The sequence below is a fragment of the Coregonus clupeaformis genome, unplaced genomic scaffold (genome assembly GCF_020615455.1).
Source record: "Coregonus clupeaformis isolate EN_2021a unplaced genomic scaffold, ASM2061545v1 scaf0065, whole genome shotgun sequence".
NCBI classification, from domain to species: Eukaryota; Metazoa; Chordata; class Actinopteri; order Salmoniformes; family Salmonidae; genus Coregonus; species Coregonus clupeaformis.
Window position 1 is genome coordinate 708,389 of NW_025533520.1, and position 16,612 is coordinate 725,000.

At 46.3% G+C, this 16,612-nt stretch overlaps 1 protein-coding gene across 7 annotated transcripts in view; it reads left to right on the forward strand.

Annotated features, from left to right (window-relative positions):
* Positions 1–16,612, forward strand: part of eya4 (EYA transcriptional coactivator and phosphatase 4) — a 162,840-nt gene that overhangs the window by 118,329 nt on the left and 27,899 nt on the right. For all 7 annotated transcript variants that reach the window (XM_045212923.1, XM_045212922.1, XM_045212925.1 and 4 more), the window contains 3 exons: positions 11,547–11,721; positions 13,814–13,953; positions 14,415–14,498. In XM_045212923.1, coding sequence (XP_045068858.1) covers positions 11,547–11,721; positions 13,814–13,953; positions 14,415–14,498 — 399 coding nt within the window. The remainder of the gene's footprint in view (positions 1–11,546; positions 11,722–13,813; positions 13,954–14,414; positions 14,499–16,612) is intronic.

Sequence of the window (16,612 nt, forward strand, 5' to 3'; positions counted from 1 at the left end):
TCGTATCCCGAGGGAGCCGGGTGGATGGTTGCCAGGTAGAGCCGGAAGCTGTCCCATCGGATTCCCTTGGGAGCGAGAGCCGAATTCCACTGGATCCAGGGTTTGATGGTCTTGATGGGGGAGAAATCAGAGGAGGATGAAGTGTAGGAAACCCACTTCTCTCCCAAAGATCCATGGTGTTCACCACTCGATCCATAGCCGACCCTAAAGCCTGCAGCATGGTCGAGTGCTGCTGGATGCGTTCCTCCACCGAGGAGCTGGGATCGGACGTGCCTGCTGACTCCATAGATGGTGCGTGATTCTGTCAACGTCTGGGTGAGGTGGTGAAAACGGAATCAGGCGCAGGACACAGAACTGAGAAAATGAATGGATTTACTAAAACAAAAGTCAACCATAACAAACCCTCCACGCAGGGAAGAGCAGTACAACAGCTCACCAAACAACGTAAAACAACGGACAATCACGCACAAACTCAGGAGGGAAAACAGAGGTAATTATAGGGACACAAATAAGCATAATGGGTAACAGGTGTGATTAATAAAGACAAGACTAGTGTAACACAGAAACATCGATCGGTGGCAGCTAGTACTCCGGTGACGACGAACACCGAAGCCTGCCCGAGCAAGGAGGAGGGGCAGCCTCGGCTGAATTCGTGACAATTCTGTACAGGCTTCCTTCTTTTCACTCTGTCATTTAGGTTAGTATTTTAGAGTAACTACAATGTTGCTGATCCATCCTGAGTTTTCTCCTTTCACAGCCATTAAACTCTGTAACTGTTTTAAAGTCACCATTGGCCTCATGGTAAAATCCCGGAATGGTTTCCTTCCTCTCCAGCAACTGAGTTAGGAAGGAAGCCTATATCTTTGTAGTGACTGAGTGTATTGATACACCATCCAAAGTGTAATTAATAACTTTACCATGCTCAAAGGGATATTCAATGTCTGCTTTTTTTTTTTACCCATCTACCAATATTTGCCCTTCTTTGCAAGGCATTGGAAAACCTCCTTGGTCTTTGTGGTTGAATTTGTGTTTGAAATTCACTGCTCGACTGAGGGACCTTACAGACAATTGTATGTGTGGGGTACAGAAATTAGGTAGTCATTAAAAAATCATGTTCAACACTATTATTGCACACAGGGTGAGTACATGCAACTTATTATGTGACTTGTTAAGCACATTTTTACTCCTGAACCTATTTAGGCTTACCATAACAAAGGGGTTGGATACTTACTAACTCAAGACATTTCAGCTTTAAATTTTTTATTAATTTGTAAAAAAAATGTGATTTTCTGGATATTCTTTTCTTCTCAATTTGTCTGTCATAGTTGACGTTTACCTATGATGAAAATTACAGGCCTCTCTCATCTTTTTAAGTGGGAGAACTTGCACAATTGGTGGCTGACTAAATACTTTTTTTCCCCACTGTATTTGGGGCTGTCGCTGGGCAACACGGACTTTCAACTCCCTCCAAAGATTTTCTATGGGGTTGAGATCTGGAGACTGGCTAGGGGGAGTTATAAATGGCACACAGATACATGTCCTGACTGGTACTCAATATTTCAGTTTTAATTTGAATCCATATTGTGTGTTTAGCCTTTTTCTTTTACTCGTTTGATATGACTAGTCAGTTTTTCCTGCCAAACTACAACCTGCTGATTCCCTGCCATGTTTAATCGTGGAGGAGTTTAATAGAGGGTACACTCAGTTCTCTGTAGTAGTTTGGACAGTTTGTGGATACATAGTTGGTGTTCGATGTTTCATGGAGAATAACATTGTCAATATTTGTTCATACTATGTAAAAAGTCAGGGGTTTGTGCTTTTCACACCAAAGGTTGATGAGCACAAACCCTGAATGTTATAGCTGCTTATATTTAAGGATGCTATGTTTCAAAATGTTTCTTTAGGATGTGTTTAACAGTGGAATGCTTGATCTGTGGACCAGTATTTTTATCATTGTTATAACAGTTTAAACAGTTTAAACATTCATTAATAATGACAGTTATTATCATCGCCGTTATCTGGTAGATGTGCTGTATGTTTCTAGTTCAGTGCTTCTTCTTAGAGCAGATTACAGCCAACAGGTATCTGATCTGGCTCTGGTTCTGCTGTACTGAGGACCCTGTTGGAAGTCACTGGCTCTGGTTCTACTGGACTGAGGACCCTGTTGGAGTCACTGGCTCTGGTTCTGCTGTACTGAGGACCCTGTTGAAGTCACTGCTGCAGAGCTGTTCTGCTGTACTGAGGACCCTGTTGGAAGTCACTGCTGCAGAGCTGTTCTCTACTGTACTGAGGACCCTGTTGGAAATCACTGCTGCAGAGCTGTTCTCTACTGTACTGAGGACCCTGTTGGAAGTCACTGCTGCAGAGCTGTTCTCTACTGTACTGAGGACCCTGTTGGAAGTCACTGCTGCAGAGCTGTTCTCTACTGTACTGAGGACCCTGTTGGAAGTCACTGCTGCAGAGCTGTTCTCTACTGTACTGAGGACCCTGTTGGAAGTCACTGCTGCAGAGCTATTCTCTACTGTACTGAGGACCCTGTTGGAAGTCACTGCTGCAGAGCTGTTCTCTACTGTACTGAGGACCCTGTTGGAAGTCACTGCTGCAGAGCTATTCTCTACTGTACTGAGGACCCTGTTGGAGGTCACTGCTGCAGAGCTGTTCTGCTGTACTGAGGACCCTGTTGGAAGTCACTGCTGCAGAACTGTTCTGCTGTACTGCCTGTTGTGGCTGGCTGGGTGCTCTGCCAGTGATGACTGGTGTGGGGGACTGGGGCCAGTGGGGATGTGGGCAGTGGGGATGTGGGCGCTCTGTAGCTTGGGGCTCCTTGGATGTTGAGGAAGGGGCCCTGGGAATGTAGTGCTGGTTAGAGTCTCTGGGCTTTGTGTGGGTATTGGAGAGGGTCCAGTCCAGGGCAGTGTCTTTCAGGGCTTTTGCAAAGAGCCTGACTCCGTTCTTGCTGAGGTGCACATTGTTGTAGAAGTAGTGAGGCTGATTGTCCCAGTGATGCACCAGGTGCACCTTTGTCTGAGGGAAACAGGCCTGTGATACCTCTGTGTTGGTGTCGATGACTTGCTGGGGCACGTCCAGTCTGGGGAGAAGGTAATTCTGGCTGATGGGAAGTCTTTAGTAGCGTTAGTGGCTCAGAGCTTTGTCCACGTCTTCCCTGTGTGTCGTCACGTTGTTTGTCCCAGTGTGGATCAGGATGTGTTCTGCCTCTTTCAGTCTGTCATCTGGGAGCATCTATCTCTCTGTCTCTGTCTCTGTCTCTGTCTCTCTGTCTGTCTGTCTGTCTGTCTCTGTCTCTGTCTCTCTCTCTCAATTCAATTAATTTCAGTTCAATTTAAGGGCTTTATTGGCATGGGAAACGTATGTTAACATTGCCAAAGCAAGTGAAGTAGATAGTAAACAAAAGTGAAATAAACAATAAGTATTAACAGTAAACATTACAGTCAGAAGTTCCAAAAGAATAAAGACATTTCAAATGTCATATTATGTCTATATACAGTGTTGTAATGATGTGCAAATAGTTAAAGTACAAATGGGAAAATAAATAAACATAAATATGGGTTGTATTTACAATGGTGTTTGTTCTTCACTGGTTGCCCTTTTCTTGTGGCAACAGGTCACAAATCTTGCAGCTGTGATGGCACACTGTGGTTTTTCACCCAGTAGATATGGGAGTTTATCAACATTGGGTTTGTTTTCCAATTCTTTGTGGATCGCTGTAATCTGAGGGAAATATGTGTCTCTAATATGGTCATACATTTGGCAGGAGGTTAGGAAGTGCAGCTCAGTTTCCACCTCATTTTGTGGGCAGTGTGCACATAGCCTGTCTTCTCTTGAGAGCCAGGTCTGCCTACGGCGGCCTTTCTCAATAGCAAGGCTATGCTCACTGAGTCTGTACATAGTCAAAGCTTTCCTTAAGTTTGGGTCAGTCACAGTGGTCAGGTATTCTGCCACTGTGTACTCTCTGTTTAGGGCCAAATAGCATTCTAGTTTGCTCAGTTTTTTTTGTTAATACTTTCCAATGTGTCAAGTAATTCTCTTTTTGTTTTCTCATGATTTGGTTGGGTCTAATTGTGTTGTTGTTGTTGTCCTGGGGCTCTGTGGGGTCTGTTTGTGTTTGTGAACAGAGCCCCAGGACCAGCTTACGTAGGGGACTCTTCTCCAGGTTCATCTCTCTGTAGATGATGGCTTTGTTATGGAAGGTTTGGGAATCGCTTCCTTTTAAGTGGTTATAGAATTTAACAGCTCTTTTCTGGATTTTGATAATTAGCGGGTGTTGGCCTAATTCTGCTCTGCATGCATTATTTGGTGTTTTTCGTTGTACACTGAGGATATTTTTGCAGAATTCTGCATGCAGAGTCTCAATTTGGTGTTTCTCCCATTTTGTGAATTCTTGGTTGGTGAGCGGACCCCAGACCTCACAACCATAAAGGGCAATGGGTTCTATAACTAATTCAAGTATTTTTAGCCAGATCCTAATTGGTATGTCAAATTTTATATTCCTTTTGATGGCATAGAAGGCCCTTCTTGCCTTGTCTCTCAGATCGTTCACAGCTTTGTGGAAGTTACCTGTGGCACTGATGTTTAGGCCGAGGTATGTATAGTTTTTTGTGTGCTCTAGGGCAACGGTGTCTAGATGGAACTTGTATTTGTGGTCCTGGCAACTGGACCTTTTTTGGAACACCATTATTTTTGTCATACTGAGATTTACTGTCAGGGCCCAGGTCTGTGCAGAAGATCTAGGTACTGCTGTAGGCCCTCCTTGGTTGGTGACAGAAGCACCAGATCATCAGCAAACAGTAGACGTTTGACTTCAGATTCTAGTAGGGTGAGGCCGGGTGCTGCAGACTGTTCTAGTGCCCTCGCCAATTCGTTGATATATATGTTGAAGAGGGTGGGGCTTAAACTGCATCCCTGTCTCACCCCACGGCCCTGTGGAAAGAAATGTGTGTGTTTTTTGCCAATTTTAACCGCACACTTGTTGTTGTTGTACATGGATTTTATAATGTTGTATGTTTTTCCCCCAACCCCACTTTCCATCAATTTGTATAGCAGACCCTCATGCCAAATTGAGTCAAGGATGTGCAGGGTGAATACGTGGTCTGTGGTATGGTAATTTGGTAAAAAGCCAATTTTACATTTGCTCAGTACATTGTTTTCACTGAGGAAATGAACTAGTCTGCTGTTAATGATAATGCAGAGGATTTTCCCAAGGTTACTGTTGATGCATTTTCTACGGTAGTTATTGGGGTCTAATTTGTCTCCACTTTTGTGGATTGGGGTGATCTTGGTTCCAAATATTGGGGAAGATGCCAGAGCTAAGGATGATGTTAAAGAGTTTAAGTATAGCCAATTGGAATTTGTGGCCTGTATATTTTATCATTTCATTAAGGATACCATCAACACCACAGGTGTCACGATCGTCGGTGAGAGAGGACCAAGGCGCAGCGTTGAAGGTGAACATATCCTTTATTTTACTGATCACACGATCAAAACAATAAACGATAACGTGACGTCTACGGTTTAACACAAACCGAAATGAACAAGAAACCACAAACACAAAGTGCAAAACAGACAGTTAAATATGGCTCCCAATCAGAGACACCCAGCTGACACTCGTTGCCTCTGATTGGGAGTCACTCAGACCAACATAGAAAAATAAACATAGACTTACACACCCTGGCTCAACATAACATAGTCCCCAGAGCCAGGGCGTGACAGTACCCCCCCCCAAAGGCGCGGACTCCGGAGCGCCAAACAACCACAACAGGGGAGGGACCGGGTGGGCACTCCGCCTCGGCGGCGGATCTGGCTCCGGACATGACCCAGGCACGGGTTGTGCTGGACTGACGACGCGCACCCCTGGCTTGGTGCGTGGAGGAGGAACGGGCCTTACCAGGCTGACGACGCACACCCCTGACTTGGTGCGGGGAGCAGGAGTGAGCCGGACTGGGCTGACGAAACGCACCACAGACTTGGTGCGGGGAGCAGGAATGGGCCGGACTGGGCTGGCGACGCGCACCACAGACTTGGTGCGGAGAGCAGGAACGGGCCGGACAGGGCTGACGAAACGCACCACAGACTTGGTGCGGGGAGCAGGAATGGGCCGGACTGGGCTGGCGACGCGCACCACAGACTTGGTGCGGAGAGCAGGAACGGGCCGGACAGGGCTGGTGACACGCACCACAGACTTGGTGTGGGGAGCAGGAATCGGCCGGACTGGGCTGGCGACGCGCACCACAGACTTGGTGCGGAGAGCAGGAACGGGCCGGACAGGGCTGGTGACGCGCATCACAGACTTGGTGCGGGGAGCTTGGATGAGCCGGACTGGGCTGGCGACGCGCACCACAGACTTGGTGGGAGTGGCAGGAACAGGCCGGCCCGTACTGGGAACACACACCACTGGCCCTACGTGGGGATCAGGAACAGGCCGGACCGGACTGGCAACACACGCCAGTACCTCTCGCCGTGCCTCTACAACCTCCTTCCCCCTGGTGACCAGTGACTCCCGTAACCTGGCGTCCTCCTCTGCCAATCCGCTGGGCCGCTCTGCCGCGGTCTCCTGCTGGCCCGACGTCGTGAGCCCCCCCCTAAAAATTTTCTGGGGTTCTCTCCTCCCCAGTGGGCCAGGCCTCCATCATTCTCGCCAGACTCTCACCCCACTGCTCCAAAGTCCAACCTCTCTCCTCTTCTCTTGGCTTGGCCCAGTCGAGACTCTTACTCAACTGCTCCCAAGTCCATCCTCTCTCTTCTTCACGCTGCTTGGTCCTGTTATGGTGGTTTCTTCTGTCACGATCGTCGGTGAGAGAGGACCAAGGCGCAGCGTTGAAGGTGAACATATCCTTTATTTTACTGATCACACGATCAAAACAATAAACGATAACGTGACGTCTACGGTTTAACACAAACCGAAATGAACAAGAAACCACAAACACAAAGTGCAAAACTGACAGTTAAATATGGCTCCCAATCAGAGACACCCAGCTGACACTCGTTGCCTCTGATTGGGAGTCACTCAGGCCAACATAGAAAAATAAACATAGAATTACACACCCTGGCTCAACATAACATAGTCCCCAGAGCCAGGGCGTGACAACAGGCCTTTTTGGGTTGGAGGGTTTGTATTTTGTCCTGTAGTTCATTCAATGTACAGTGGGGGGGAAAAGTATTTAGTCAGCCACCAATTGTGCAAGTTCTCCCACTTAAAAAGATGAGAGAGGCCTGTAATTTTCATCATAGGTACACGTCAACTATGACAGACAAAATGAAAGTCACATTGTAGGATTTTTTATGAATTTATTTGCAAATTATGGTGGAAAATAAGTATTTGGTCACCTACAAACAAGGATGATTTCTGGCTCTCACTGACCTGTAACACACACACACTCTCTCTCTCTCTCTCTCTCTCTCTCTCTCTCTCTCTCTCTCTCTCTCTCTCTCTCTCTCTCTCTCTCATTAAATTAAATTAAATTAATGCTTTACATGAATGGTTGGTTGCCACTAATGACAAAGCAATGTATAGGAACATAAAAAAAAATGAACAATATATTTGAGCAGCAGTATTAATAAATATCAACAGAGAAAGAAAAATCCATCATGAATTAAACAGTTATACACAAAATAAAGAAGCATAGAATTGAGAAATTAAATCTACAGACCCTGAACTACTGTCTCTAGTATAGTATATATTATACTCTATATAATAGACCAGGACATACTCTGGAACAAGGTCTAATGCAGGGTTCTTCAATTCCGGTCCTGGAGGGCCCAAACACTTCTGTTTTTTATTTCTACCTGGTAGTTAATTGCACTCACCTGGTGTCCCAGGTCTGAATTAGCCCCTGATTAGAAAGAGAGGATGAAAAACAGAGGTGTTTCGGCCCTCCAGGACCGAAGAACCCTGGTCTACTGTCTCTAGTATAATAGACCAGGACATACTGTATCTACCTCATATTACCTCGTACCCCTGCACATTAACTGGTACTGGTACCTCGTGTATATAGCCAACTTATCGTGTATTTATTCCTTGTGTTGTTATTTTATCTCTCTGTAAGTAAACATTTTACTGTTAGTCTAAACCTGTCGTTTACGAATCGTGTGACGAATAACATTTGATTTGATTTTAGGAGTAACATTTAAACACAATACTAATGCCCCACCAACATTAGACAACTATCCTGTAAAACCCCAAACCCAAACTGCTGAAATAAATCAATGAAATTTAAGTAGAGAGTAGTTTGAATCTTTGATAAACTACAACGACTCTTTTGCTAAGTGCAGAGATGTATTATTGTAGGTCATGGATTTGTAGGGGACTGCTGAATTTCTGCAGAAAGATCAGCATATCCCTAATCCAGAGGTTGTGAGTTCAAATCCCAGGTGGTCATATTGAAAAGTCAGTACTAAGTGAACATATCAAATGTAAATCATATTGTAATTGATTATAGAGTTTACACTACTTTATCTGAACAGCGTACAACCTTCCTTAAAACCCCATTTCATTACTTTACTTATAATGGTTTGGGACACCTGGGACCATGACGTGACAAAAACCTCCAGGGGACCATGACACAACATCCCAAGAAACCTTCAGGGGACCATGACACAACGTCCTAAAAACGTCCCAGGGTCAAACCGGGAACTATAAATAAAAAAAAGTCCCCCAGAGAACGTTACCTTGGGTAGAGGCGACGTCCTAAGGACCAGTAAAATGATAGTCCTGAGAACATCCTAAATAGGTCCTGACATGGTCCTCAGTGACGTCTGGGAACTTTAGAGGGAACTAAACAATGGTCCCCCAGAGAACGTTCTCTTGGGACCGTCACGCAACGTCGTGCCAAAACCCTTAAGGGACCTAATAGGAACGTTGCCGAATGTCCTCAGGACGTCCCCTGTTTGCTGGGCACTATCTCAAATGTTTCTCCTAGAAGTCAATATTTCTTAAAATGTCATGAGATACAGTGAGGGAAAAAAGTATTTGATCCCCTGCTGATTTTGTACGCTTGCCCACTGACAAAGAAATGATCAGTCAATAATTTTAATGGTAGGTTTATTTGAACAGTGAGAGACAGATTTTTTTTGTCATTTAGCAGACGCTCTTATCCAGAGCAATTAGGGTTAAGTGCCTTGCTCAAGGGCACATCGACAGATTTTTCACCTAGTTGGCTTGGGGTTTAGAACCAGCAACCTTTCGGTTACTGGCACAACGCTCTTACCCACTAAGCTACCTGCCACCCCAGGTAAATTGATTTGCATTTTAATGAGGGAATAAGTATTTGACCCCCTCTCAATCAGAAAGATTTCTGGCTCCCAGGTGTCTTTTATACAGGTAACGAGCTGAGATTAGGAGCACACTCTTAAAGGGAGTGCTCCTAATCTCAGTTTGTTACCTGTATAAAAGACACCTGTCCACAGAAGCAATCAATCAATCAGATTCCAAACTCTCCACCATGGCCAAGACCAAAGAGCTCTCCAAGGATGTCAGGGACAAGATTGTAGACCTACACAAGGCTGGAATGGGCTACAAGACCATCGCCAAGCAGCTTGGTGAGAAGGTGACAACGGTGCGATTATTCGCAAATGGAAGAAACACAAAGAACTGTCAATCTCCCTCGGCCTGGGGCTCCATGCAAGATCTCACCTCGTGGAGTTGCAATGATCATGAGAACGGTGAGTAATCAGCCCAGAATCAGCCCAGAACTACACGGGAGGATCTTGTCAATGATCTCAAGGCAGCTGGGACCATAGTCACCAAGACAACAATTGGTAACACACTACGCCGTGAAGGACTGAAATCCTGCAGCGCCCGCAAGGTCCCCCTGCTCAAGAAAGCACATATACATGCCCGTCTGAAGTTTGCCAATGATCATCTGAATGATTCAGAGGAGAACTGGGTGAAAGTGTTGTGGTCAGATGAGACCAAAATGGAGCTCTTTGGCATCAACTCAACTCGCCGTGTTTGGAGGAGGAGGAATGCTGCCTATGACCCCAAGAACACCATCCCCACCGTCAAACATGGAGGTGGAAACATTATGCTTTGGGGGTGTTTTTCTACTAAGGGGACAGGACAACTTCACCGCATCAAAGGGACGATGGCCATGTACCGTCAAATCTTGGGTGAGAACCTCCTTCCCTCAGCCAGGGCATTGAAAATGGGTCGTGGATGGGTATTCCAGCATGACAATGACCCAAAACACACGGCCAAGGCAACAAAGGAGTGGCTCAAGAAGAAGCACATTAAGGTCCTGGAGTGGCCTAGCCAGTCTCCAGACCTTAATCCCATAGAAAATCTGTGGAGGGAGCTGAAGGTTTGAGTTGCCAAACGTCAGCCTCGAAACCTTAATGACTTGGAGAAGATCAGCAAAGAGGAGTGGGACAAAATCCCTCCTGAGATGTGTGCAAACCTGGTGGCCAACTACAAGAAACGTCTGACCTCTGTGATTGCCAAACAAGGGTTTTGCCACCAAGTACTAAGTCATGTTTTGCAGAGGGGTCAAATACTTATTTCCCTCATTAAAATGCAAATCAATTTTTGACATGCGTTTTTCTGGATTTTGTTGTTGTTATTCTGTCTCTCACTGTTCAAATAAACCTACCATTAAAATCATAGACTGATCATTTCTTTGTCAGTGGGCAAACGTACAAAATCAGCAGGGGATCAAATACTTTTTTTCCCTCACTGTAAATACCTCTGATGTGGAGCAGGAAGTACAGACCCACAAAGTCTCTCTTCTCTGACCCTCCATGTTTTATTTAGCGTCCTGTCTCTATGGCCAGGCTATGGTCACTGAGTCTGTCTTCCTTTGTTTCAAATCTTTCATTTTGATGAGGTGTTGTGCTCATTTGATATCTCTGTTTAGAATATTTAGTAAACATTGAAGTTTGTGATTTAAATTTAATTTCGTTTTGCCAATAATTAGTGTATTAATTATGGGAAGAGATTTTCTGTTTGTTAGAATTGTGTTACTGATGGCTAGGTTTGGAGCATTTCTGTGCACACCTGGAATATTTTTCCAAAATTCCAGGTGAAAAATGTTGGTGGGAATTTTATCCCATGATGTATATTTCAAATTTGAAATATACATCAGTCTTTCGCTCTCTCTTTCTTTCTCTCGCTCTCTCCCTGTCAGTCTTTCTCTCTCTCTCTCTCTCTCTCTCTCTCTCTCTCTCTCTCTCTCTCTCTCTCTCTCTCTCTCTCTCTCTCTCTCTCTCTCTCTCTCTCTCTCTCTCTCTCTCTCTCTCTCTCTCTCTCTCTCTCTCTCTCTCTCTCTCTCTCTCTCTCTCTCTCTCTCTCTCTTCTCTCTCTCTCTCTCTCTCTCTCTCTCCCTCTCTCTCTCTCTCTCTCTCTCTCTCTCTCTCTCTCTCTCTCTCTCTCTCTCTCTCTCTCTCTCTCTCTCTCTCTCTCTCTCTCTCTCTCTCTCTCTCCCTCTGTCTCTCTCTCTCTCTCCCTCTCTCTTTGTTGGCTGCAGTGACTGTATTGCTGAGGTTGTTATATTGTGTAGATGTTTACTAAGTCTGTTTGTTTGTTTTGTTGTTTACAGGACTATCCGTCGTACACAACGTTTGGCCAAAACCAGTACGCCCAGTATTACTCCGCCTCCACCTACGGAACCTACATGACGTCCAATAGCATGGACGGAACCGGCTCCTCGTCGGCCTATCAGCTGCAAGACTCCAACCCCATAATGACGGTACAGGCCGCTGAGCTCCACCCAGGTACGTCCCAGCCAATCACCGCACACTTATGGAGTTACAAACAGTAGTGTATGTATGCGTGTGTGTGTGTGTACAATCGTGTGTTAGTGTGTGTGTGTGTGTGTGGAGTGAAAATGAAGTTCTTCAGCCATGATGAAACTACAAGAAGGAACTGTGAGAGAGGAGAGCTGTAACCGTGGTTACCTGACTCCGCATGGGGCGTCATCCTCTATTTACATTAGCCTTAACTTGAGAGAGAGAGAGAGAGAGAGAGAGAGAGAGAGAGAGAGAGAGAGAGAGAGAGAGAGAGAGAGAAGAGAGAGAGAGAGAGAGAGAGAGAGAGAGAGAGAGAGAGAGAGAGAGAGAGAGAGGGAGAGAGAGAGAGAGAGAGAGAGAGAGAGAGAGAGAGAAGAGAGAGAGAGAGAGAGAGAGAGAGAGAGAGAGAGAGAGAGAGAAGAGAGAGAGAGAGAGAGAGAGAGAGAGAGAAGAGAGAGAGAGAGAGAGAGAGAGAGAGAGAGAGAGAGAGAGAGAGAGAGAGAGAGAGAGAGAGAGAGAGAGAGAGAGAGAGAGAGAGAGAGAGAGAGAGAGAGAGAGAGAGAGACAAGGTAGCGCGTCCGGTGAACAGGTCAGGGTTCCATAGCCGCAGGCAGAAACTGGATCAGCAGCGCGACCAGGTAGAGGTGGGGAGAGAGAGAGGGGCTCGGAGCATATTACAGAACATATTACAGAGTGAGTCTATTAAAAGATAGTATTGGGACGTTTATACATACGATACATGGCCAAAATTATGTGGACATAATCTCATTTCAAAATCATGGGAATTAATATGGGGTTGAGGTCAGGGCTCTGTGCAGGCCAGTCAAGTTCTTCCACACCGATCTCGACAAACCATTTCTGTATGGACCTCGCTTTGTGAACGGGGGGCACTGTCATGCTGAAACAGGAAAGGGCCTTCCCCAAACTGTTGCCACAAAGTTGGAAGCACAGAATCGTCTAGAATGTCATTGAATGCTGTAGCGTTAAGATTTCCCTTCACTGGAACTAAGGGGCCTAGGCCTGAACCATGAAAAACAGTCCCAGACCATTATTCCTCCTCCACCAAACTTTACAGTTGGCACTATGCATTCGGGCAGGTAGCGTTCTCCTGGCATCCGCCAAACCTAGATTCGCCCGTCAGACTGCCAAATGGTGAAGCGTGATTCCTCACTCCAGAGAATGCGTTTCCACTGCTCCGGAGGCCAATGGCGGCGAGCTTTACACCACTCCAGCCGACGCTTGGCATTGCGCATGGTGACCTTGGCCATGGAAACCCATTTCATGAAGCTCCCGACAAACAGTCATTGTGCTGACGTTGCTTCCAGAGGCAGTTTGGAACTTGGTAGTGAGTGTTGCAACCGAGGACAGATGATTTGTATGCGCTACGTGCTTCAGCACTCGGCGGTCCCGTTCTGTGAGCTTGTGTGGCCTACCACTTCGCGGCTGAGCCGTTGTTGCTCCTAGATGTTTCCACTTCACAATAACAGCACTTACAGTTGACCGGGGCAGCTCTAGCAGGGCAGGTAATTTGACAAACTGACTTGTTGGAAAGGTGGCATCCTATGACGGTGCCACGTTGAAAGTCACTGAGCTCTTCCGTAAGGCCATTCTACTGCCAATGTTTGTCTATGGAGATTGCATGGCTGTGTGCTCGATTTTATACACCTGTCAGCAACAGGTGTGGCTGAAATAGCCAAATTCACTCATTTGAAGTAGTGTGCACATACTTTTGTGTGTGTGTGCCAAGAGTGTGCAAAGCTGTCATCAAGGCAAAGGGTGGCTACTTTGAAGAATCTCAAATATAAAATATATTTTGATTTGTTTAACACTTTTTTGATTGCTACATGATTCCATGTGTGTTATTTCATAGTTTTGATGTCTTCACTATTAATCTAAAATGCACTTATAAAAATATAAATAAATAAATACTTTTAACCTTGTAGTGTAGTTTAGGTCTTAATATATTTTGGTGTCAATAATTTGTACTTTTACTGGATAAAGATTCAGTCAGTTTTTACAGAGATCTGACTCCTGTCTGAACACATTGTGACCCTTTGCCTTTGGTGTGTGTGTGCAGGGGACTTTGACACAGTGCAGAGCCCCTCGACGCCCATAAAGGAGCTGGATGATCACGGCTGTCGGAGTGGGGGAGGAGCTAAAGCCAGGGGGAGGGGCCGCAAGAACAACCCCTCTCCGCCCCCCGACAGTGACCTGGAGGTACCCACAGACTCACAAACACACACACGCACACATACGCAGGTACGCAAACGCACACACCCATGCACACACACACACACACACACAGACAGGTATGCAAACACACACACACACACAGACAGGTATGCAAACACACACACACACACAGACAGGTATGCAAACACACACACACACACAGACAGGTATGCAAACACACACAGATAATTATTAGCATTGTCATCAGATGCTCGCCCATCTTTATCTCTCCCCCCTCCCTCTCTCCCCCCCTTCTCTCTCTCTCTCCCCCCTCCCCCTCTCTCTCCCCTTCTCTCTGTCTCTCTCTCTATCCCCCTCTCTCTCTCTCTCTCTCTCTCTCTCTCTCTCTCTCACTCTCTCTCTGTCTCTCTCTCTCTCTCTCTATCCCCCCTCTCTCTCGCCCCCTCTCTCTCTCCCCCTTCTCCCCCCCGTCTCTCTCTCTCCAGAGGGTGTTTGTCTGGGATTTGGATGAGACCATCATAGTGTTCCACTCTCTGCTGACAGGCTCCTACGCACAGAAATACGGCAAGGTGAGATGCCCCGCCCACTACCACACAACCCCTCCTCTGTCCCACATAGCCCCTCCTCTGTCCCACATAGCCCCTCCTCTGTCCCACATAGCCCCTCCTCTGCTCCACATAGCCCCTCCTCTGCCCCCCTCCTCTGCTCCACATAGCTCCTCCTCTGCTCCACATAGCCCCTCCTCTGCTCCACATAGCCCCTCCTCTGCTCTACATAGCCCCTCCTCTGTCCCACATAGCCCCTCCTCTGTCCCACATAGCCCCTCCTCTGTCCCACATAGCCCCTCCTCTGCTCCACATAGCCCCTCCTCTGCTCCACATAGCCCCTCCTCTGCTCCACATAGCCCCTCTCTGCTCCACATACCCTACCCTACCCTACCCTACTCTACCCTACCCTTTCCTACCCTACCCTACCCTACTCTACCCTACCCTTTCCTACCCTACCCTACCCTACCCTACCCTACTCTACCCTACCCTTTCCTACCCTACCCTACCCCTACCCCTACCCTTCTCTACCCTACCCTACCCTACCCTACCCTACACTACCCTACCCTACCCTACCCTACTCTACCCCTACCCTACCCTACCCCACCCTACCCTTTCCTACCCTACCCTACCCTTCTCTACCCTACCCTACCCTATCCTACCCTACCCTACCCTACACTACCCTACCCTACCCTACTCTACCCTACCCTACCCTACCCTATCCTATCCTACCCTACCCTACCCTACCCTACCCTACCCTACCCTACCCTACCCCTACCCTACCCTACCCTACCCTTTCCTACCCTAACCCTACCCTACCCTACCCTACCCTACCCTACCCTACCCTACCCTTTCCTACCCTAACCTACCCTACCCTAACCTACCCTACCCTATTTAAGTGCATAGATGACATGTATTTTTTACCCCTGTTCCGACAGGTGCATGATAATGGTCCATTCTAAATCAGAACTAATGTCACACATATATTATTTAGTAAATGTAAAGACAAGATTAAATGAAGAACAGTGGGTGTCAATATTATCACTTGTGAATGATGCCCAGCATGTGCAGTAAGGCAGGAAACAGCACATGCCTTTTTTTTTTGCGACTTTTCAAATCGTAGTGGCACACCTCATGTAGCCCATAGTCCTATATGATTTGATAAGGTTTGTATCAAAACTAAAGTGGCCAAATAAAACATAGGCCAGGACCCCTGGAACAAGGTTAGAGAGCCCATAGTCCACAGAGCTAAGTGAAACGTGTTCTTATAAGCCCAGTCATTGCGCAATTGCCATGTGAGTTTTGACTGGCCACTATTTAAAAGAGGATCCCAGCTGCTGTATTTATTGCTCAGTTCTTCAAATTAAGCACATTTAATCCGCTTTTACAACCTGGCGGCGCGTGAGTTTCAAGTTTGGGGAAAGCTAATTTTCACCATAAAAATGCACCTTTATAATAAAGCATTCCGTGCATCATCGCATTTGTAGACTTACTGTATGTGAGATAGCCTACTATTCATAATGTGATGAGTAGATTAGATAGGCATAATTTAGGCTAATACTATAACTCAATCACTGTTCACTAAAAAGACGTTTCAATGCATGGCTGGGTGTCTATATCGTAGGACTCGGCTATATCAGATACGTTTCTTCTTTGCACGGGGAAAAAATGGCCTTTTATAAACACATTGAATGCAATTCTACTACACTTTATATGACTGGAGACATTAGCAGAATCTTTTTTTAATACGGCAAATGACAGGGTAGCCTACTCTGCTGCCACTGACAAACAGACCAATAAAAACCACGTTGTCCATATAATCGGCCTACGAGGAGGAGAGACGCAAATACAATATGACATCATCTAAACTGGAGGAAGAAATGATTGTCCAAGTGGCCCCTGACCCAACAATGATAACGAGTGAATATGCGCAGTGCACATTCACCGGGGATATGGCCGATGCTCTCCGCTGCTGCCAATAAGATAGGCTGTACTGTTGTCCTCTGGTGCCAATACGATAGGCTGTACTGTTGTCCTCTGGTGCCAATACGATAGGCTGTACTGTTGTCCTCTGGTGCCAATACGATAGGCTGTACTGTTGTCCTCTGGTGCCAATAAGATAGGCTGTACTGTTGTCC